Below are 24,989 nucleotides of genomic sequence, written 5' to 3'. Positions count from 1 at the left end.
CCTAAGATCAACAGTCTGGTCGACTCAACAGCCGCCCACGCTTTAATGAGCTTCACGGACGCCTACTCTGGTTTCCATCAGATCCCTTTGTGGAAGAAAGATCAGGAGAAAACGGCCTTCGTTACTGATTAAGGGCTATATTGCTACACGGTCATGCCGTTTGGTTTGAAAAACGCCCCGGCCACCTTCCAAAAAATGATAAACACAGTCTTCTTTGACCAAATTGGAAGGAATGTCGAGGCATACATAGATGATATGATTGTGAAATCCAAGCTTTAGACGGACCATCTGGCCGACCTCCGAGAAACATTTACCACACTCAGGTGGCACCATGTCATGCTCAATCCCAAGAAATGTATTTTTGGGGTTGAGTCTGGGAAGTTTCTCGGATTTCTCGTCAATCAGAGAGGTATAGAGGCGAACCCCGAGAAAGTGCAGGCGGTCATAGACATGCAGTTGCCTCGCACAGTTCGAGAGGCTCAAAAGTTAACAGGTTGTCTGGCGGCCCTGGGAAGATTACTCAGCCGGTCAGGTGACAAGTGCCTCTACTTTTTTCAGGCAATTAAGAAGAAAGCTAGGTTTGAATGGGGGTCGGATGCTGAGGCGGCCTTCCTGAAACTAAAGCAACATTTGCACTCATTGCCAAGGCTGGTCAGCTCCTTACCCAAAGAAGTGCTCTACATGTATTTAGCAGTATTTGACCATGCTCTAAGTGCCGTCCTCCTTGCTGAAAGAGACGGCTGTCAGCTCCCGTTCTATTTTGTCAGTCATGTGTTGAAGAATGCCGAGTTGAGGTACCCCCTAGTGGAAAAATTCGGTCTTGCCCTTTTCATCGCAGTTAGAAAGTTGAAGCCCTATTTCTTGGCACATTCAGTCGTTGTATACACAGATCAGCCAATCAAGTGGCCACTGACAACAATGGAGTCGTCAGGCCAAATGATCAAATGGGCGATAGAAATTCAGAGCCTTGAAATCACATTTGAGCCAAGAAAAGCAGTAAAGGGGCAAGCATTTGCTGATTTTATTGTAGAGATGACTCGGCCCTCTGATTCTCAAATTCCAGACCAAGTCTGGAAGGTCTATGTGGACGGGAGCTCCACTTCGAATGGTTGTGGGGCAGGCGCCATATGTCAGTCGCTAGAAAGCGACAGGTACGAGTATGCTCTACGCTTTAACTTCCAAACCTCGAACAACGAGGTGGAATATGAAGCCTTACTGGCCGGTATTCGCATGTGTAAGGCGGCTGGGGGAAGAAAAATAGACGCCTTCTCTGACTCACAGTTGATAGTAAGTCAATACAACGGCGAATACGAAGCAACCCATCCGGCCATGATTAAATATTTGCAGGCGGTACGACAGGCAGCTGGGTCACTTGAGGAGTTTTGTCTAACTCAAGTACCCAGGTCCGAGAACAACCAGGCGGATGCCCTCTAAAAGTTGGCATCCTCGGCCTCCTGTGATACCCCAAGAACCGTGTTCTGGGAAGTGATGGAAAATAGAAGTATTGAAGAAGAACCCATTGGAGTTCTAGATCGAAGTTCAACCTAGATGGACCTAATCAGGGCATATTTAACAGACGACACCTTGCTGGATGATCAATCTCAGGCGGCCCTGCTGAAAAAACAGGCGTCCAACTTCGAAATGTGCAAGGGAGAGCTCTTTAAGTAGGGTTACCTTCAGCCCCTCTTAAAGTGTGTGACCCCGAAAAGAGGACGAGAGGTCCTAGAAGATCTACATTCAGGGTATTGTGCCTCGCACGTAGGCGGCAGGTCGCTTGCTCAATGGGCAAGGCGGCAAGGTTACTTTTGGCCTACCCTGGAAGCAGAAGCCATGGAGATGGTGAAAAAATGTGACAAGTGCCAAAGGTTTGGCAAGTTAATCCACCGTCCGGCTACTGATCGCACGGCCATCCATAGCCCACTACCGTTTGCTAAATGGGGCATGGATATCCTAGGTCCCTATACGCCTGCTACAGGCGGCAAGAAGTACATATTTGTTGTAGTCGACTACTTCACCAAATGGGTAGAAGCAGAGGTTGTTAAGGGAATCAAGACCAAGGATGTAATCTTGTTTATCTGGAAAAATGTCATCACTCGGTTTGGTGTGCCCATGTCTATGGTTTTTTGGTCCCCAATTTGAGACGCCTGTTCTCAAAAATTGGCTGGGAGACCAAGGCATCTCACACTGCTTTGCACCAGTCGACCGACCACAAGCAAATGACCAAGTATAAGCTTTCAATAAGATCATCTCAGACGGGATTAAGAAGAAGATTGAACGAGCAGGCGGCCTATGGGCAGATGAACTACCACATGTTCTCTAGTCCATTAGGACGACTAAAAAAGGGGCGACTGGAGAAACTCCATTCCTGCTAACTTATGGGGCAGAAGCTGTTCTACCAATTGAACACTACGAGCCGACTCTTCGGATAATGTTGTATGACGAAGAGGTGAATTGGGAATCCATGCGCCTGGCATTGGATTCACTCCTAGAACGAAGGGGCAATGCAGTTCTACGCCACGAAATCTACCGCCTGAGAATGACAAGGTCATATAACAAAAGAGTGCACAGGCGTCCACTCAAAGTGGGGGACTTTGTACTAAGAAAGATGGAAGCAGTCGGTAGGGCTAATGAGTCAAGCAAATTAACTCCCAACTGGGAAGGACCCTACCAAATCTATGAAGAGGTCAGGGACGGCACCTACCGCCTGGAAACACCAGACGGCCAACCCTTGCCTCGAACCTGGAATGTAGATAATTTAAAGAAGTATTATTTTTGAATGATGAAAATAGCCGAGAGCTACTAATAAAGTTTTCTATTTTTCTTCATCTATATTGTACATAGAGAGGCACGCCGCCTGCTCCATTAGCAGCCGGCTACTCTCCATTTTCTCATCAATTGAGGGGCATGCCAACTGGTAAAACAGTCGGCTACTCTCCATTTTACTCAAATTAAGAGGGGCACGCCGCCTGTAGGTATACAGTCGGCTACTCACCTATACTTAGTTCGCCATGAACTACCTAAGGCCTATGGCCGAATGATCAGACCAGGGCCCAGCCAACTGATCCAATCTTTAAACTAATACGACCTGTCCCAACATCATAACAGGCGTCCAGCGGTATCCCTCCGGATGAAATTCGTCGCAGAGAGCATCTCCCTTTTGGGTGGAACATTGCTCTATAAACTAAATACACGGCACCTAGACGACTGTCCCCAAGGACAACCGCGTAGCTGTTTTTGAGACAAGGATAACTCTAACATTAAACCAAACAAGTGTTAGTAGTTAACATCCGTGTCAGATGGCCTTCTGTATTACTTGGGATAAGTACAACCGGTACCCCTTGAGTAAATAGCCAAAAAAAATTGGCGAATCAAGGGGATCAGCCGGCCTCCGCCGCCCGGTACCTCTACTATTCAAACTCAGAAGTTGACAAATGAGTAATCTCAAAGATTACTCATAAGCCACTCTCTTATACTTAGTAAGGATCCAAAAAGGTATGACGAGTTCGCCTGTCCAAGGGTAAACAAAAGCTTTCGTACCACGACCCCTTCTAAGATGATTTCTTTTCAAACCAAACATGTTTGAAAATCTGGTTCGTAGGTCGACTGTTTTTTGGCAAACAGGGACTCAAGAGCTATTCCTATTCAAACAAACAGGCGGGCTGGTTATAAGCGGCCTGTTTCTTTCTAACTTGAAAAAGTTAAGATAAACCTAACGCGTTTTCCAAAATACGTTGGGGATCCGACTGGGCAAATGGCCGACTGATCGCCAATCTGGAGCCAAGACAACCAGTCGTCCAGGGGCATAGGCAGTCGGTACTGTTACAAATTTTAAAGCATTTTAATCGAAACAGGATCCTCTACACTTGGCAAAAATAAAGCATAAACAAGATTCAGTGATCAAAGACGACCGAAAGACGGTCACCAAACTCATATAAACAGCCGGCCATAAAGAACGGCAAAATATTCATAAACCCCGGCCCCTTGGCCGGGTAAAGTGATACAAGAACAAACGGCACGCAGGCCGGAGAAAAGTTCGACAAATAAAAGCTTTAAGCATTTGGAGGGGCTTCGTTGTTAACTGCTGCCTGATCAAGCTCAACGTTGGGCGCTTGATTCTTCAAAGCAGCCTCCTTTGTTGTCTCGTCTTCAGGGGCAGAGCTCTTTGCGCATCCACCTCCATTGGTTGCAGGGCCACCACCTCTTCTTCCTCCTCAGAGCTGGAGTCGACCGCCTCATCTTCACCAGCCGCCTGCTGCATGATCCTTTGGTTGTACTCTTCAGTACAAGCGTTGAACTTCTTATCCTAGGCGACATAGCTAGCTTTTGGGAAGAGGGTTGTCCAGGTCATCTAAATGATCTGAGCCGAGTCCTCCATCATGGCTTGGGCTAAAGCCATCTTTTCAGAATTGACCTTAGCTTTGAGCTCTTAAGTGATGGCCGCTTCCTGCTTTTGCAGGCGGTCCTTGACACTCTCTAAGGATTTCTTCAAGGATTCATATTGGTGCGCAATATGCATAAGCGGCTTCAGCTCCTCTCGGAGAGTTTGGACAGTCGCCTCCAGCTCATTGTTCTTCTTTTTGGTCGCCTCCAACTTGGTGCGGACAGTCGAAGTGGCATGCGCCTGATATAATATCAGTTGTCAAAATTTCATTTTGGGCAATTTGAAACATTGCCTTGTCACAGTCAAAGGCGGCCATGGCTTTAGCAGCCTATACCTCTTTGTTCTTGGCGCTGATCGGCCTACGGAGGCCGTGTACTCGCAACAGAGTATGAAAAAGGAAAAACAGGCGTCAGATTTGAAAAGAGCAGGCGGCAGGCAAAATCAACATTTTTAAAACGCTAAGTCTACCTCGGAGAGGAGACCCATGATGTTGTCCAGGTCAAGGGTGCCGGCTCCCTTGACCGCATCCCTCTCCTCTAGAGGGATGGCCTTTACCATAGACTTGGCCATTTGGACCAAGTCGAGTTCTTGAGGGCCGCCTGCATCCAGAAAAGAGAAACATCAAAACCTGAAGAAAGCATTGAAGAAAAAGTTAAGTCTAGTAGAGCCGGATTATACCTCTTGGTGGCCGACTGTCCCTAGGGACTTGAATTTGTTTACCCACATAGCCAGGTGAGCTCCCAATAGCCAGCTTGCGAGCCTTCACATCCGGCTGCTGGGAAGAAGAGGGTTTGGACGTGCCCGCCTGCGAAAAAGATGAATGGTCAATACTGATAAAAGCAGGCTTTCAAGACAAAGTTTAAAGGCTCAGAACTCACTATGGGCGTCTCCTTGGCAGGAGAATCAGATGAGGTCCGCTTCTGGTGCATGATTGAGGTCCGCAACAAGGCGGCCGCCTTCTTGGACGCAGAGATGTGGTCCATAGCTTCAACTGAAAATAAGCACCACAAAGAGATATAAGAAATTTGAAGGCAAGAAACAAAAGATGCATATAGATGCTCAAGAGGCCGGCTACCTCTGGAGGTCCGACTACTAAGGCCACAAGCGGCCAAAAAATACTCATCATAGAGCCATTGAAATTTGGGGACACAGTTTAAAGGCACCTGCTCTCGTACCCCAGTAGTAGAGTTTTCCCTTATCTCTACTTTAAAAAGCCCTCGGTCAAGGATCTCCTCCCTAGCCCGGCGAGGGACAAGCGGCATGCTACGGCCGCCTGCTAGAAAAGGCGGATCCTTGTTCCACCTATTGTAGCGCTTGTTCAGCAGTTTGTCAGGACTGGCAATTATGAGGAAGGTGTTTCTCCAATCCTTCCATTTGTTTTCTTTCCCCCCCGTCATCAAATAGCCCTTGTGGCTCGTTATTTGTACCAGCCGGTATCGCTTGCTTTGGGGGTTCGGCTAAGATAATTCATATGGGTGAACGCCTCAAAATTCGGCTCCACCCCATGCATTTCACATCCGGCTACATAGCCAAGGATGTTGAACCAGGAATTCGGGGCTAACTGCCATAGCCCCACCTCGTATCCATCGAGGATTTGTTGAACGACCGGATGCAAGGGAAATCGAAGACCAGCCTTAATGGCCGCCTCGTAGCAGCCAAAACAGGCGTCCCTGTAGCTAGCCCCCGCGGGCTAGACAACTGCATCTTCAGCACAAATAATTGAAAATTAGGACCTATCACATAGTCCGATAAAAAAGAGTCTATTCGTTCTTTCATGGCCTTGATTCGACCCTTTGGGACATGACAGTAGTAAGGAGTATTCAACTCCCTATAGGAGGCGTATGGTTCTGACCAGTCGTCCCCCTTATCAGCCGCATGAGAGAGTCTCGCCTCATGCAAACGAGAATGCCTTTCCTCTGAGTTTAGAGAGAGGCAGCTTGAAGAGCTAGAGTCAGACTCATTATCAGAAGAGTCCGACTCCTCCCCTCTCCCTGAGGGGGCCGACCCCTTTTCTTCTTCAGGGGCCGACTGCTGACTGGCCAGGTCAATAATAAAGTGGGAAGGGGCCACCTTAGCCCCCTCCTCAGAGCTCACGGCAACAGAGCCGCTTTGGGTACCTTCAGCATCAGGCGTCTTGTCTGATGTCTCGCTCACTGGTACATAGAACGAGGAACCATCCGAGCTGGTGTATCTAGCCGTCCTCTTAGTTCGGGCCATTGTGTTCTGCACAGACACAGACACAGTCGGGCTATGTACAAAGGGCGAAGATTGGTCCTAAAAGGGACAGGCGGCACTCCTAGTCCTAGATTCAGCCGTCCCCGGTGACCGACTGATCACTAACCTAGGTTGTGCCGGGTGCTTTTGAGGTACCATATTTCACAGAAAAGAAAGTAAAGAAAACACAAGAGAGCAGACGATTACCTGAGTAATATGAGTTCTAGAAAGAAGGAAAAAGCAGTCGTCTAGCGAAAGCAGTCGGCTTGTCAGAAATAATCGGCAGGTCAAAAGTTGCAAAGTGTCAGAGCTCAAGTGCAAGGGTCCGAGTGTTCTCTTTAAGAAAATGCAAAGTGTGAACAAGACTTTTGGTCAAAGCCCTTATATAGAGAATTTGTGGAAGTTGAAGAGTCGCTTCCAAATTCAAAAAATAAGCAGGAAAAACGCTCGGCCCATCATAGGGCGACACTTGTAGCAGGCCGACACCTGTCACATGTGACATGTGACCAGTCACGTGCCACCTGTAAGGGGCAAATGATTAGGGGATTTTCCCCAGCCAGTCGTCATCTGACAAGTGGACCATTCAGGCCCTGCCATGTGTTCGCCACGTGGATTAGTTGGAGCCTGCCACGTGTCAAGTGCTGATCAGTCCACCTTGGACTAGTTATGCCACGCTACGTGGCCTCACCTATGCCAAATGGGCGAAACAGCCACCTAGGCCCAGTCTCCGGAAGAAGCCCAATCAGCCCTAGGTTGACCTAAACCTAGGACTGACACGCTTCCCAAGACTATAAATACACTAATTAATCCTCATTAAAGGGGAGGCAGCAATTAATTACTCTCACCTAGATAAGCCAAAACACATTGATCACTCCTCACCTTGAGGGACCAGATCGTCTACCTTTACTTTTCCGCACTTATTACTCCTCAAACAAGTACTAACTTGACCGTCGGAGGCGGAACTCCACCCACAAGGAGTCTCCATTGTTTTTCAGTTACAGGCGCAAGGATACCAGTCCCGGAATTGTAACTCTCCCGCGGGACATCAGAAAACCCCGAAACAGAGGTGATCCTACGTCACCCAGAGTCGCAGAGGATTACATCATCCACATTTCTGCGTCCACCCCTACTCTGGAGGACCCATCGTCCAACCATCAAACCCGCCACCGCCCCAAGACCCATTTACCACCATTACTCATTACAGGTGGCGTCGTGTTAGACAGAGGGACGACAGAAAGGATAGAGAACCATTACCCCGAATAAATGAGTCAGGGGGATAGTATTATCTGATTTATTTGCTGTAATCGAATTTTCTAGTCTGTTTTATATAACACTTACATTATTAATATATTAAATGTTTTTTGAATGAATCTGTGTGTGGTTTGAAGTTTAATTTCCTTATTTGAATGGCCGGTCGTGGTTAATGTGGTGGTTCATGGTGGTTGTAGTGCTATTGGGGGTGGTTGGAGTGGTTTGAAGTGGCTAAGGGTGGGTGAAAGTGGTGGGTGGTGGTGGGGAGGTTGTTGGAGATCGTGATTGGCGGTGAGGATGATGGTTGAGGTTGGGGTTGGTGGTGGGGGTGGTGGTGGAGGGTGGTGGCTTAATGAGGGCTGGGGGTGGTGGTGAAGGGTGGTGGCTGAATGAGGGCCGGGGGTGGTGGGTTGGGGGCTGACTTTGGAGTGAGGAGGTTGCTGGCTGTTGCAGTCCAGCAGAAAAAACGTTGTCCCAGGTAGCGTTTAATTCAGTACATAAGACAACGTTTTAGTGTATTTAAATTTTTAATTTTTGTTTAAAATTTAAAAATCAGAAATTACGAAATTTTAAAAAAACAAGTCAATAAGTAAAACGCTGTCTGGAATTTTTTTTTTTTAAAACCCAGGATATAAAACGTTATCTATCCCATAAACTAAGTTTGATAAATAGTTTTACCACGCGTCTATTTTACAAAATAGTTTTTTAATTAAGCTCACTTGGGCAAATCGTCCTATTAAACTCCTCTCCTTACTAAAAACAGAACAAATTACGTAGTACACTAGTACCTGTCTTTCATCTTTTCTTCATACGATTCTTTCCCACGACTTCACGGCAAAACACCCACACCAAGGTCGTCGTCCCAATTTCTCTTTCTCTCTCCTCTTATCGGGAAACACCGCCGTCGTTGTCGTTAACTAAAAGAGTGACAGAGGAGAGAGAAAGTTAGAGAGAGTTCCATTGAAGAAATAAGATCATGCTCGCTCTTTTTGCATGGCTGATTTCCTTCTTTGTCGTCGTTGTTTACCAGGTCCTCTTTTTTCTCTCTCCTCTTTTCAATTTTAATTTCGTAAACCCTTTTTGATTTTGGGAATTGCGATTCTATTTTGTTTCAATTTTTGATTAATTTGATTTTATTTAATTATTGTGATCCTTTGTTTAATGGCAATAGCAATTTTTTTGGGAATATAGGTTAGATTTTGAGAATTATAATATATTGGTTGAATTTGCGTTATCTGATTTTGATTCTTTGCCTCTTTAGAAAAAAATAAATTAAAAATTGTTTCTTTCAAGTTTTTTGGGGTTAGAATTACAACTGTAAGTTGGGAAGCATTATATTTAGGATGTAGATAACTGTGGGAATGCATACATTTTCACGGGTTCTAATTGAATTATGACACTGTAAATTAGCTATGGATTTTGGTTGTGTAACTGGATTAGATTGCTGATTAGGAGAAAGAAAGGTGATATGGACTAAGTTTTTCAGGAGGCAACCACAGTTGGATATGGTTGGGATAGTGGAAGATTGATGAATCGTGTATTTGCCTTTTAATTGGGAATTTGGGATAATGTTTTGGTGATATAGAATATGGAAGTCCTGATGATTATTGAGGAACTTCAGTTGAGACAATTATTGAGGAACTTCAGTTGACTTGGTAGTGCTGGTTTCTTCTGTATATTTGGATATATCCTCATCGGAAATGCTTTATGTTGAGACTATGGTTTGATTGAGCTATATTGGGAGGAGTATCTTTGTTTAATGGAGCGGACAATTTAGGGACTTTGCCGTGTTGTTTTCCTCAGCTTAAGGCTTGTTTATGTAGGGTTTGTGATGAGGAATTTTGATGCTTCATGAGTATGATTGGAGAAAGGGATTGGTTTTGGATTAAATTGATGGATTTGATGGCAAATTAAAGTTACTTGCTGACCGAAGTTACTTACTGTGTACAAAGAAGTATAGAGATTGGTATATTGTTAGGTGGATTCTAAGTTGGTTCTGTAAGTAGATGGGTTTTTGAGATACTTGTTAGTAAAAGCATTAAAAGATTATGATTTCGGTGGGGAATACTAATAGCTGTTGTATGGGAGAGGAAATGAATTTGATGGAAGAAATGGATGCTTTTTATTCTCGGTTTTGTTTGGATGTGTGGAATATAATGGTGTAATCCATATCTCTTGGTCTCCCGCCCTTGTCATTCATCAACATGCCATTGTTTTACATACTACATGCAAACAATCTCACACAATTTCTTATTGATCTTAGCTTCACTTACATCCATGTAAGGGACTAGTTACAGTGAGCTTTGAACCTCATTTTTTGTTTTACAAACAACTTATTCTTGCTTGAGGTAGATCATCTGTTGAATTTCTTACCGGTCAAGAGTGTTGTTGATCCATATCATACTTGTTGAATTTACATTTCCTCATCCCATTGAAAGGAAAATATACTATCTTGCGAAATAAGTCTTTTCTAACCTTAAAATGGAATCAATTAACTATTTTACATCCAAGTGTTCTATTAGTGCTGAACTATTAATCTTATGCTTCGAAGACTTATGAGATTTGCTAAATGACAGCTTGTTCTTACTAAGACATATCTGTCTCTTGAGAATCAAGCTCTTGAAGATAAAAGATTGAATTGTCTAGAAGGTAGTAAGTAGATTTTGGTCATGGCATTACCTTATGTTCTTGTAGAGGACTTTTTTTTTGCTATTTTTTTTGTAGCATATTATTGCAGTCAATTTGAGTATTGATTTTTCCCCAGCCCTTGGGGGAGAGGGTGGTACCTTTGGCTTGAACCTAGAAAAAGCATTATATTTCTGAGGCACAAATTCATAACAACAATTTGCTCATAGTGTGAAAACTGAAAAGTTTGCTAGAGGGAAGACTTTTGTTGCAATAACTGAAGCTTCTGAAAGAATCAGTGGTAAACCTCAAAGGGCTAATATGTCTTGTACGGTGGGAGATTTAACATCTGCTTTGTTTGAGTATAAATATCCTTATGGTTTTAAGAAGGGTAAACTTATTGAAGCTGATATACAAACCTTACTTTGAAGAAACTTGCAATTGAATATGAGAGAGAGTTGCCATCTCCATGTGTTCCGAAAGAAGTCATACCCTATCTTGAAGTAAACTTTGTTGAAGTGTTTGTCCATGGAACGATTATGGACTTTGGAACAGTGTTTGAAGGCGCTGAGGCACAAGGTGTTAGGGGTTATGCACCTTTTGTGGTCCAGGCGAGGCGATTTTGATGAGGCACAGCCAAGGCGTAGTTTAAGGCGCACAAAGATTTTTTCTCTGTTTATTATGTGCGCCTTACTTCAATGAGGCGCACCTTAGGCACAGGGAACTCTGAAACGCCTTGGTGCGCCTTGAGCCTTTATATACATTGTTTTGGAAGAAATCTCACTCTTTTGTGTCTCCTACATATTCTAAAAAAATTTGGGTTGGAGTTTTTGCTCTGTTTAGGTGATTTGGAGGTTGTACTGAAATATTTGGGTTGGAGTTTTTCCTTTGTTTAGGTGATATGGAGGTTATACTGAAATTATGATTTGTTATAATCTCTTTTAGTAGCTACAGAAGATTCTGAGAATGTTTTTCTTAGCAGCTGAGATCTACTACATCTGGGAGGATAGAAACAAAAGTAGATACTGAGTGAGGAAGTTGCATGATGATGTGCTTGTGAAGGAGCTAGTGTATTTTTTTCATAATCACAGGAGGTAGTGCAAGTAAGTTGTCTGTTAAGCAGCTCATATAGGAACTTAGGAAGAGGACAGCTTTAATGTTCTTATTTGTTTAAATTTTGTATTTTGGGTGGGAAGTCTCTTAGCTAGTCAAAGGTGATAAGTGTATTGGTGGAAAGTAACAAAGGAAGATTCTGAGTGGTAATTGGGATAATGATGTGCTGATTTAAATTGTTTTCATATAAAAGTAAGGCATGGCCAGTGTCTATTTGGAAGCTTTTACGGTCTTACAGGGGCAGCTACAACTTTTTATTTTTGTACCTTTTCATGTTCATGACATACTGTGTTAAAAGCTCTTCATATTTTTGATTTAACACAATTGAACGCAAAATTAAGATGCAATTTTCTTTGATTAGCAAGGTCATAAGTCGAGTATTTTCCAGTGTAAGTATTGGTAGACCTGTTTGTTATAAGAACGTAAGACAGAGTTGTAGGGTTAGTTTGACAATTCAATTGAAGAAGAAACTTGAAAATATTGCAAATATAGTCAGGTGCTTCAAATCATCTATGTAATTGGTGCCTTCTTGTAGGGGAGGAAGTATAGCTGTCTATGATATTGTGAAGTTTAAATTAAAAATAATACTTCATTTCTTAGGTTGTGGAAAGAAATGAAAAAAGTATGTTACTGTAAGAATATTGACGGTGGCTGCGCTTATAATTAAGGTTGCAAGGATATCAATTGTGCAAGTTTCAATCACTTATAGTTTAATGAATAGAAGCTTTTCTTGTTGGATCAGCCAAATTATATCTTTTCCTCGTCTGTTTTCTCCTTCAAATGTTTGATATGTTGGCCAAGGATTGACTAATGCTATGTTTTGACTTGCTTCTGTCTTTGTGTATTATTTTTTTTTTTCTTTCCCTTTTTGGATTATTCCTATATATTTCATATTGGTTATTATTTTTAGAGAGAAGAAATCATTTGATGTTTCATTTGAATGTCTGAGGATTTTTTTATACGTGTACACCTAAATTTGAAATTCTTATCAAACAGTGGACACAGAATGTTTTACCGTTTTTCAGCTGTACAGATGAAATTGATAGCTGTATGCTGCTATGCTTTACAGTAATTATGGTGACACTGTACAGTTCTAGTTTTGCCAGAATAGTCACTTTTCAACATAAGCTTTTTTTTTTTATTTTTTTAAATTTTTTTTTTATTTTTTTTTATAGTTGCGTTGCCTTAGTGATGAAGATTATGTTTCACCTAAGAAATATGTTAACAGATCTGTTCTTACTGCTCAGAAGTTTCTTTCAGCTTATGTTAAAAGATCTACTCTTTTTCTCTTTCTCTCTCTTCTTACGCTTCATAGTAATGGCTACTCCACCAATTGGAGAAAGTACATTAGCAAAGCTAAAGCAAGGATCTCTTCTTTGGTTTTATGGTTTCAAAGAGGCTTGTTGCGTTCATAGAGTTGCCATCTTTTGTTACAGGTTACATCCTTAATTTATCCCTATTTTTTATTTAATTATTAATTACCTGCTCAATTTATTTATTTTAGATTGATTTAATTTGATTTGTTTCACTTTGCAGGTCTAAAAGCCTTTTGATTCGAACTAGTCAATGTTTTCTCTTCAATGGATTTATTTTTCTGGGCAGGTAGTAAAAATCATAATCTTTATTTAATTGTAGTTTAATTTGATTATTGTTTCACTTTTGTTTGAATTTATTTTTAATCACATTGTTTAGGTAATTAAAAGCTTAAAATTTTGTTAAATTTGGAAATTGTTTGGCAATATATTAGTTGTGTACCTAATTAAATTGGTTTAATGTTGTCAAAATTTGAATTTATTTGGCAATATATTGATTGGCATATTGATTGCTTACCTAAGTACAGGTATTTATATTCATCCACACAAGATATAATGCAGAACCTTGCTTTCTATTTATTTTCAGCCCACTTTTAGGATTGAAGTTAGCATTTTTTTTTTTATTATTTTTTTTTTTAAATTATGGTTTTGTTTTGATCTTTTGTTTGTATTTTTAATTCCTGGCTGCATATAATATAGTCAGGTTTGTTAGAAACTAATTCACAGCTATTTCTATGTTAGGCACATATGTTGTATGCTGTAGATTTCATAAACATAAAATTTTCTTTCCACATCATTTTTTTATGTGATTTTATCTCGCAAGTGAATCTAGCTACACGAGGAAGATGGACGCAATAATTGTTCTTGTGAGTATATTAGTTTTTATTATTTGGGGTTGTGTCAAATCAAGGTTAAAGTCAATGAATAGGAGAGACTTGTTCCATAGCATACATTTTGTAAAAAGTCCTCTTGTTGGATCCCTTAATTGGTTCTTATCGGGAGAGAACAATTTGTGGGTAATGATGTTGGTGGGTGCTGTTGGTTGGCTCGCCTGTTTTTAACCCCTTTTCATTTCATGTTGATCTGTTTTGGCTAGAATAATTCCACGTCAACTGTGAAATAAATTGAATCGATTAAAGTTTCTTCCTGTGGTTGTAAAATGATAAAGGATGGTTTTTGGAATGGTTTCATGATCCAAATTTTAAGTAGGATTATTGTGGTTGTTGAGGCCTGTATAATATTTGGCTTTGCGATATGTAAGTATGTACCAATACTTGTACATCTACAGATAAATGCATGTATGTGGTTATGTATCTACCAGTGGTGGAAAATTAAATTTTTTGATGAAAATAGTGACCTATGATTTTTATCTACCATGCTGGTTTTAACAGCCTTTTTATCAGCAACTGTTGACTGCAGTCCTTTTAAATTGTCTTTCTCTTATTCGACTGCTTATAGATAATGCTGTTATCATTGCCTTCATAGTTGCTAGTCATATTACACTCATGTTGCAGTATTATTGATATATCTTCCATGTATGTTGTTGCAGTGTATATATATTGAAAGCATTTCTTGTTCCTATGTTGGAATGGATATTGCCATCTCAATGCCCTCATATTTTGTATGAAGAAGTATGGAGATATGGAGTGATTTTGACTATTTATTCGACAACGCGAAAACTTCTGATTCAACTCATCTATGTGAGTTTTGTTTTCAATTAATTTGTAGTGTCATCCTGTACATTTTTTTAGTTTCATGGCTAAATAATTTGCCTGAGTAAGCAGTTACTGTAGACTTATTGACATCTTATTGTTCAGTCTGTGAATCTTGTCATTTCTTTTCAACTGACATCATGGTATAAATTTGGCTGTTTCTGAATTTATAGATGACTCATATCAAGTCTCTGTAACATAGGATCATGAATTGATGTTTTTATGAATTGATGTTTTCTCCTTGAGATGCTTGGTTTTTTTTTCTCTTTCCTTTTCCCTTTTATTTATGAGATGTAACATATAATAAATCCATGAAAAGTTTGCCAGTGTTAGAAAAAGAGAGTCAAGTTTCCTTCTAATCTAATTGCAAAGTATTAGTTAACAATACACTCTCAAAGACCAGATTGGAGAATAAATACTAAAGTTTGAAAATTATATTTTAAAAAAATGCTTGATTGATATCTGAAATGCTCTACATAAGATCATATAATTTATGACTTCTGTTGCGTGTGATTTATATGTCATCATCCTTTGCAATGTGATTACATGTTTATTCTATTGGCTATTTGGAATCTAAAGGGTTATTGGCCATAAATATCCCTGTGCTCATGAAGTCTTTCTTTGCTATCTCCTCATTTACTATGAATTCACCACAGTTGCCTTGGTCTTAGGTAATTTTGTCTTTCTCCCTGTGACGTTCCTCCTCTGAGTTGTTTTCTATATGTTTTAACTTGATAGCATGTGGAAAATTACTGATTGGCGCATTGCTTATATTATTTGTGGTTCCTTCTTGAGTGGACTTTTTTCTTGAGAAAGAATATTTTGCAGACCTGTTTCAAACAATTTTTGAGTTCAAAAATTTTGTTTGCCTGTTTAATGCAGCTGGTGTGGTTCTATCCATTGTACGTGTCCAGCATTATACTGAGCAATATCTGGTAACTTTTAAATGTATTTGCATGTATCTTCTGGATTCTTACGCTTAAGTATATTGTAGTATCATAGACAAATGAATCTAGTCTATTTTCTAAAAGTTGCATAAGTAAAAAAACTAGAGGCTTCTTGCATTTATGAATTAAATAAATCTTTTCCCACAACACATTGCTTTTCAATGAAAATAAAGGCAATCACAGTTGTCGTGCTTTTCCACTAAGATGAATATGCAACAACCCTTTTTTTTTTTTTTAAAATTCTCGTCCTGGCACTATTTTTTTTGTTTATCCCCTATATTTTCGTAAACTCTTAAATTGACTGTAGTAAATGCAAAAGGTTTAAACATTGGAACTGTTAAAAAAAGCTCTCTCGTCTTTTTTCACAAGTCTTCAAGTTTTATACATAATTTTAAGGCTGTTCAACCTTCTGTATATATAGGTACAATGATATAGCTAAGCATGGGTTTATTGCTATGGGGAAGCATAAGCCTTCAACAGCACGGATGGCAGCTGAAAAAGAGGCATCAATTGTACAAATTCCTGGTTCAGATAAATCTGCTGGTCTTGAAGGGTAAATCTAGAATGTTATTGCTACTATCTTTTGAATATACACTTAATCTGTTTTTATAAAATATAACCTCTCTAAGTGACTGTCCTACTTATACAAGACATAATGCTGAGTAACTTCGGTGTTATATCCATTAGAGATAGTTGTCATCAGACTTAATTGCTACTATTTGCCCAATTTTAAGCATGATTGATTTGTACATTAATCTTATTATCAATGTGTTGGTTGGAACTGTATTTTTAATGCCGGGATCATTTTACATTAACTGCCGTATGATTGAATATTTTCTCACCATCTACTTCTAGGATCATGATTGGAATAGGAGAGCAAGTCTACTCAGTTCTTCTCCTGAGCTTCTTCTTCCTAGAGGTGAGACTACTTCTGATGTTTTTTGTATGTATTTTTTGTCACAGGCATGTAAGCTAGTCATCATTATCAGTGAACGTTGGCCTCTGCACATACTATGGTGAAGAAATCAGCTGTTTTTCTCTACCCTCTACGGCTCTAACCCTTTTCCTCTCAATTTTTTTTAAAAAAAAAAATCTTATTAAAAGAAGCTGGTTTGATCCTACCTTGACTGTTCATGGTGATATATGCAGGTTTTTGCCACTGGTTTCATACCATATGCTGGGAAAGCACTCAATTTCTTGCTACTCTCCTGGATGTATGCTTATTATTGTTTTGAGTACGTCCTCTTGTTTTTTATTCTATGTACTCTATTGTATTTGCATCTGTTTGATTTTGAATATCTATAATGCTGCTCTATCAGGTACAAATGGAATCTTTCAGGAGTTACACTCGATCGAAGGCTGGACTTCTTTGAGTCCAATTGGGCATTTTTTGCTGGTTTTGGTATGCATGAACTAACAATTATTAAGTGATTGATATATCCCGTGATTGTTGATTCATATTCCTGTAACTTTTGAGTCAATTTAAGTCAAATCTTAATATTCACCACTATGTTGGGTTCAACCCTTGTTAGTAAATTTGAGTTAGTTTCTGGATAGTAAGTAATATAAGTTCTTTTATTGTGCTATGAAGAACTTTATGTTTTCCTTTTGCTTGAAATTATATATTTTCATGATAATTCCCGATTGACAAATATGCTTTGTAATTTAAGTACAAGGAAAATCAAATGTATTAATTTAAATTTTAACTATTTCTTTCATTGACATTTTGGCCATATGCATAGAAGGCACATCTAATGGGTCTTATACATACAAGTATGTTGACCAATGGCGTATCCAGGATTTTGATATAGGATATGCACAATTATATACTCCGTACTTTGATAAGTAACAATGATTAAAACCTGGTTTGATAATCTTATTTTTTCATCCATGACCTCTTGTAGTCCCTTTTATAGGCTGGTGCTATTATGTTATCTTTAGAACATTTGACAATTTATAATGAGAAAAAAAATCAAGATTATGTCATAATATGAAACATTTTGGGAAAAAAAAAAGTATTCAGAATATTGTCCAGTTGACAATGTAAGAACACTAGACCCACATTAATATGATAGAGATCTACTGTATATTAGGGTCAACCAAAATGCTACCTTTATAATCTTTCATCAAGTTGCCTCAAGTAGTTTTTATTGAAGCATTGAGTAGTGCACACCCTTGGTTTGTTGTGAATCTGCCTCTGATGTGGACCAATGAGCTCAAGATCCATTTTGGTTTCAGGGTTTATATATATATATATATATATATATATATATATATATATATATATATATATATTTCTACTTTTTCATTTTCAAATGATCTGGTTATGTTCTTTGAAATGAACTAAAAAGCTGAGTCCTTTTAAAAGCTTTCCAGAATGATGTATTATATGGGGCTTGCTAAATTATTAAATATCATTGAGTGGATTGAGAAGGTAAATATATAGATTAAGAATCTATCTATCATCTTAAAATTTCAAGAAAATACACGGTCTGAGTCAATGAGATAAGATCAAGATTCTTAGTTTGTCATTTTCTTAAGATTTGGGGCATGATTTCAGGAAGTCCATGTGTGCTGGCAATTTTCTTCTTCCCTCCTCTGGAGAGCTATGCTGTCATGGCCACTCTTTTTCCTCTGGTATGTAGCTCTGCATTTTTTATATCTGTATATGGACTCCTCTTCTTGATTTTAGAAAATCCTTATGGGCATTATGTACATTTTGTTCCGTAGGTGGTTTGACTAAATGGCTGCCTAGTTATTGGTCAGTGAATCCATTTTGATTTCCCTCTTTGTGGCATAGATGGATACAATGCAAAGATCTCTGGATTCTTTAAGTTCTAGGGATCAATTATTGAATAATGGTTGCATGAGGGACTCTAATGGTTAACTTGTGTTGTGACAATTTTTTTCTAATTGTGAAATTATAATGAAATGCATTCTGCTGGTAAAAGTGTTTTATCTCTGGAGAAGTCAAAAACCTGCTTTGGATACGCTGTTCTTAAGAAACTAACTGTGATTATATATTTTTAATTAATTATTATAGCATAATCCCCAAAGCAACATATATGATCAGTTTTCCATCCTATGACATGTATCTGTTTTACCTAGCAAGCATTGAGTTGTTTTCTCTTCTCTTGAACAAGTGAGTGTCAGGATATATTTGGTTGGTAAATATTAGATGACATTTGGAAAGAAAAGAAAATCATTCATACCTTGTTAAATGGCGTTCATGCATTTGCGCAAGGGTTTAACGTTCTCAGTCACTTAAGTTGTTGGAATTCTAAAATTGATGAAAAAGTAGTTATATTGTTGTTCTTTCTCTCTTTGATTGGAATTTTAGGTTAGGAAAACAAGGTATATCCTTCAGACCTTCTGGGGACTTGGTTGTTACCATTTATACCATAGTAATTAATGTTTTCTCCAATTATATCTGATGCTCTCAATCTCTTCTCGAAGTTTGTTTTGACAGCAACAGGTTCAGATGCTGATAATCTAGTATCTTCACTGAGGAAGCAGTGGCTTGGCGTAGGATTAGGAAGGGTTCCTATATTTTGTGGCGCTGATACTGTCTCGTAAGTATTCCATTTCTTTTCTCAATTAGAAGCTTTGATTCTTGTAACAATCTATAAGGCATAAATATGTAGTTGGTACTGAGAATTTAATTGGTGCCTAGCCACAAGAGAGTATTAATACCTTGTTTACAATGGGCTTGTTCTTGATATTAGGCAACTTTAGTGGGTTGACATCTCAACAATGAGAAGATTTTTATGAATTATCTTAGTTGTCAGTTTGCACCATAGCAGCTCTATGCCACTTTCTACTTTGATAGTCATAAGTATGTTTTTCTACATTGTAATCAGATAAATATGGTGACAAGCTGAACACAGCTTTGGTCAATCCAAACTTGAGATTAAGCCAAGCTTGAAATTGCGGAGCTCAGACTATTCTGGCTCGGCTTGACTTCTTTACCAAGCCTGAATATGCCAAGTTATGAGCTTTAACCAAGAAAGCGCCTTTCATGCTACAATATGTCTATCATTACTTTTTGTAAAGATTAGGCTGAATGCCTAAATGGCTAAATGTTATCCACATAAAAGAAAAAAAAAAAAAAGAATGCTTACTCATCCAATCGCAACGGAATTTTTGTGATTTTGCTCATAAAGGCCATACATATATTTTCTTGCTTATTATGTGCACAACTGTTAGGTATTAATACTTAAACTTCTGATACATTAAGATTCTCATAGGTATTTGCTGAATCTATTAAGTAACTCATAAAACATAACTAGTTTCCTTTATTCAATTTAATTATTTTAAGCCTCCTCATAAACTTCTTGACTCAGTCATAGCTTTGCTTAGGTTTGGGTCAAAAATTTAGAATCGAATCGCTTGGGAACTCATACCAAGGAGGTATGGATTGAGAACCTCATACATATGTCAAAGTGTTAGGTTTAATTTTGGAATGGATTGGTGTGCTGTTTATACTGTTTGGTTCACTCTCGTTATGGAATTAAAATTTCAAGAAGAATTGTAATATTGTATGTAGTTTTTTTTTTTTTTTTTTTTAATTTTAAAGTAGAAATTTACATATCTTTACCTTTTATTAAAATGTAACTTTCATGAAATACAAATAAAAATCGTGTATCTTCAGAATTAAAACAATCAATGATATCAACCAAGACCCAAATTAAGAAAATAAAAAGCGATCAAGATTCCATTTAATCCTGTACAATTAGTCCTTAGTGTTTTTTTTTAAAAAAAGAGCTTATAACAAAAATTTTGAATCCCAAAAAAATTGCTTGCATCACTTGTCATGTCGCTGGAAAAGGTCGAAAACACATTCAGTCCCTCTCTTCTGTCTTTCTTTAATGAGAAAGTAGGGTTTGATTCTTGTGGGTATAGAGTTTTAACTTACAGCGGTAGAGTTTGATGCCTAAAGGTATGACATTCTCCCTAAAAAAACCAACCAACATTGGAATGGTATCACTTCCATTCCATACCATTAAAAAAGCTCCAACCAAACACTTCTTCATCTTGTTAAAATCTGCGTTGAGCTCAGTTGAGTTTCTCACAAGTACGCTAGAGCTTCTAGACTCATTAATACTCCTCACAAGAAGAACAAAATGCCTGCTAAAGCAAGCAAAAAGAAAAAAAAAATCAATTATGTTCAAGATATAATATACATTGCAGAAAGCCACATTAGTGTGAGAGAAATGAGTAGATAGGGAAACCATCTTGTACCACAAACAAATCTTGAGAAGACGCCTGACCTTGAGAATCCTATTATTTCTTTTCCAGCCAATTAGAACATACAATAACAAATATTACAACACCCCTTTTGCCTCTGAAATATTGAACTAAACTGGATATTACATGATGCATGAGGAAACAAAGCCTTCTTTGGCCTCTGCACATGCACATGTTCACAACTCTCAAGTATCTACTCTCTCTAGATTAGCTGCCCAATAATGACATAAAGAGGGAAGTTGTAGAATAGCAACAAGTAAGAAACCTGAAGAGTTAACTAGACGACATTTTTAAACAAGCAATTTGCAACTTAACATAGATTCAACCCAAAGGATACTCAACAAGTTAGCCCGGTGTACTCCCCGAAAATGACAATTCCCAAGAATTAACCCCCCCCCTTTCTTCCTTTATCCTCCCACTTCCTGATATGGAAGAAATTCAAGAAAATACAGGGGCATAGCTTGTATGAGCATAGAGGGAAAGGAAATCAAAAGCCTTTAATATAGAGTTGTTTGGGGTATTTGGTCATTAACCTCCCTTTTTTCCTTCACCATTGCACCACTACCTTCTCCCCTATTCTTCTGATGGTGCTGCCACTCTTTGCTGCTGCTACCTCCTTGCCGTCACCCTTTACTGCCCCCCTACCCGCTGGCCCCGCTCCTTGCTAGCGCCCCTTTTCTCATCACCATCATTGAAGCTAGAGGTTTTAATAGTCAAATGCGACCATAAAAACTCTAAATGTTTAGCATTTGTGGTTGAATTTGACCATCTAATGCCATTACTGATGAAGAAAAAGTAATAAGTTCCCATTTAAAAAAAAATTATTTCAAATTTTTAGTGCTGTGTGGTTGGGAGTGGGTTTCAAGGTAGTGGATTTTTCCTAGTGAGTGGGTGTGGGGGAGGTTTTGAGAGGGTGGGGTGTAGTTTCACGGAGGGTGAATCTGGTTTTTGGTGGTTGGGAGGGGTGGTTACAAGGTGAGCAGGTGGGTTTAGGTGTCTAGGTGTCTGAGGTGTGGTTTTATTGTGTTTTGATTTGTTATGGGTCATGGTAGGGTGGTAATGGTGGTGGTGGGGTGGAGCCAATGAAGGTGGTGGTGGTGGTTGAACGCTAGTTCGTGCGGGTAGGGAAGTGTTTGGTGGTGGTAAAAGGGTTGTGTGGTGTTTGGGGGTTAAGAAAGGGAATGGAAAGGCTAAGATAATGGTTAGGATTATTGAGACTTAATCAATAGTTGAGAGTATTCTGAGAAGGGGTCAATGATAATTGGGATTATTATTATATTTTCCATCTTATTATGAGAGTGGAATCACACCCCTAACTTCATCATTATAGCCTTGACTAGTTCGTCATGACTTAGATGCCATATCCAAACCATCACTAAAGGGGTGATTGATGGCTTCTTCGTAAGAAGTCTTGACAATAACATCTTAATTGGTTTCTTCTCAACCTTGAGCTCATTAATATTACTCCTATTAACTAATTTTAAAAGATTCCTAACTATTAGCGGTGAATGCAAAATAATACAACCTCAGCTATTTGCTATTAGTAGTACCACCTTTTGTATTAAATGTGCAAATTGGTATGTTGGCGACCGGAGAAGGTATCTCAAGGATTATTCCATCCATATTCATTATTATATTATTTTATCCTCATTTTTATAAGGATTACTTTTGTTTTTCAAAATATATAATAGTTAATAATTTCCTTACCACCCAAATTAATTATGTCATACTACTTTGTTACGTGAGTAGTTAAATCCCCTTCCCCTTTTTCTTTTTGTCTTCTTCCGAACATACTTGAACCAAAGCCCCCATTATCAATTGTAGAGCTTGTTTAGATGAAAAAGTGGCAATAGGATTTCTTATCTTATCATGGGTTACATTTGTAGTGCTTAATGGATAGTTTAAGCTTTAGAAAGAAGATGTAATTGCTAATCTCCTTATTAAAAAGCATGTGTTAGTAACAAAATTATAAACCTTAATAGATTTGCTGTATTTGTGTTAAGTTCTATATCACACAAAAGTGAATAGGGTAGTTAAATGCATTATTTTATTGATATAATTGGTTTCAAAACTTGTTCTAAAAACCAAAAACTTCCCCACATTCACCGACCTTAGAACTAGTTTCCTCCTATTTCGCCTCAGCATCATCCTCCTGCTCTTTCCTCCCTCCTTACTTCACCCTTGGCTACTCACTACTACCTTTTCTCACTTTTCATTTCTTTCTTCTACCCTGCCAATGCATTCTATGATTCACTCCATCTCTTGACTCCCCCAACTTTTAACATGGTTTGAGATATTAAGTCTGTTGTCTACTTGTCAAGGCAAATTGTCAGACTTCGTACTTTGGATCAGTTGCACTGTTTGATCTTGAAGAGTAGAAATGCTGAAATAGTTAGCTACTTGTTGAATTGGAGTGCTTGCATGAATAAAAGTCATGGTTTAAAATCCATTTTATCTTTTTCACAGTACTGAAGAATATGCTATATGAATCATTTCATCTTTTGCTAATCGCAACTTACGTGCTCTGTATTTGTAGGATGAAGGTCTTGTCTTTCCTCCCTTTAAGATCGCGGGAGCAGAACCAAGGAAAGAAGGCACTTTAAGAAATTCTTAACAAGTCATAAAAATATTAAGTGAGTATTACAAAAGTTCATGTCATTTTGCTTCTATTTGCTCCTGCTCAGTCTTTTTGTCTTCCTCTTACTTTACATAGTTTGAGGATATTTTATGCATTTTTTCTCTTCTAACATGTTTTTTTTCTAATGTCAATTTGTAATGTTCCTTTGTAATCAGGGGAAGATCATCAATTTCTTTTTTCTCTCTTATCAAAATTGTGCATATAACAGCTTATATACAAAATGTATAGAGAGTGTGCAACTTGGATGATACCAGCTTTTGTACAATGTATATACTATACGATATGATTTCTTAATATATGATATTTATACTTGTTGGATAGGGTGGGTGTGTGTGTGTGTTTCTAATAAATCATTTGAAATATTAAACATATTTGTGTGTGAAAACATGTATTATGTTGAAAACTGGAAACATAGTCACTAAGAGGAAATTCAAGTTTATCACTGGGACAAAAGTGTAATTTTTGCGGTAAAAATGGGTAAAAAGTAGTGGTTTTGCCTTAAAACCCGCTACTTGAGGTAGCGGTTTTACTCGTTTGTTTATTACGGAGATTAAATGGGGTAGCCTCTAGTCACTAAAGGGTAATAAAAAGTATTAAAAGGGGTATTGTTCACCAATATAGGAGTATTAGTAAATTTAAAGAAGTGTTGTACACTTATGTTGGGAAACTACCAATTTACAAAGGGTGTAGAAGAACCATGCCTTACTGCTTAAACACAAGATTAGTTTAATCCATTTGTAACTAAATCTAGGGATTTCCAAAAAAAAATCTAGGGATTTCAAAATCTAGAAGAATTTTCATTTAAGCATAATTGAATATTTAACTAAGAACTGAGGAGAGAGGATTAAATTTATTTTTGGCCTTTTGGCAAGATGTGAATAAAAGGAAATTTTATTGAAAAGTTGATTATATTGTTAATTTGTTATTGGATCCTATATGTAGGCTTCAATTTAGGCTATTGAGAACAAAACTAGGTCTCTTGCATTGTTTGGAACGAAGAAAGTTGTATGCTCAAGAATTTCAACCACACTTATATATACATGCTCATCACGTGTAGTGTTAGGGTTGACTTTACCCTCCAAATCCAAATTGGTACATGAGATTATGAGAAATACACAAAATCCCTCTAAATTCCTCAAAAATATCCTATAGCCTTAAAACAACTAACAACCAACCTGAAAACCCCAACAACTATAAACTAGACTAAAAATTAAAATAAACCAAATAGTTCTCTCCTTATCAAAAACGAAACATACCCATACTTGAAATTTCATACCTGAAATTGAACCCGATCCAAATCAATAAATCGAACTCCAACGGAATAGGGACAGAGAGGTACAAGGAAAGGGAGAACCCAAACTCGGCTTCAACATGCAAGAAGCTAAAGGAAGCAAACTTGCCAACAACCAGAGGGAAGCGAAGGTCGGTTGCCAGCGAGCCGTTGGTCAGGAGAAGGAAGGTATGTGTTTAGAAGGAAAGAGAGCACTTTAGGTTTTGCTTCTCTCTCTAGACTTTTTTTATAATATTATGGAAAAATTTCCCAGAATA

At 38.5% G+C, this 24,989-nt stretch overlaps 1 protein-coding gene across 2 annotated transcripts; it reads left to right on the top strand.

The window, feature by feature from the left end:
* Positions 1–8,607: 8,607 nt before the first annotated feature.
* On the top strand, positions 8,608–23,760 carry LOC110694458 (protein EI24 homolog). 2 transcript variants are annotated; one of them, XM_021871634.1, is made up of 13 exons: positions 8,608–8,876; positions 12,900–13,020; positions 13,121–13,186; positions 14,447–14,597; positions 15,492–15,544; positions 15,978–16,109; positions 16,412–16,475; positions 16,706–16,770; positions 16,876–16,958; positions 18,117–18,193; positions 19,013–19,128; positions 23,340–23,436; positions 23,597–23,760. In XM_021871634.1, the coding sequence occupies exons 1-12, from the start codon at positions 8,840–8,842 to the stop codon at positions 23,404–23,406; spliced, it is 1,032 nt and encodes a 343-aa protein (XP_021727326.1). In that variant the 5' UTR covers positions 8,608–8,839; the 3' UTR covers positions 23,407–23,436; positions 23,597–23,760. The 2 variants fall into 2 exon arrangements, with proteins under 2 accessions (XP_021727326.1, XP_021727324.1); XM_021871632.1 differs by having other exon boundaries at positions 8,609–8,876; positions 16,706–16,791.
* Positions 23,761–24,989: the final 1,229 nt, after the last annotated feature.

The sequence above is a fragment of the Chenopodium quinoa genome, unplaced genomic scaffold, assembly GCF_001683475.1.
Source record: "Chenopodium quinoa cultivar QQ74 unplaced genomic scaffold, ASM168347v1, whole genome shotgun sequence".
Taxonomy (NCBI): Eukaryota; Viridiplantae; Streptophyta; class Magnoliopsida; order Caryophyllales; family Amaranthaceae; genus Chenopodium; species Chenopodium quinoa.
This window is presented reverse-complemented; position numbering and strand designations above follow the sequence as displayed.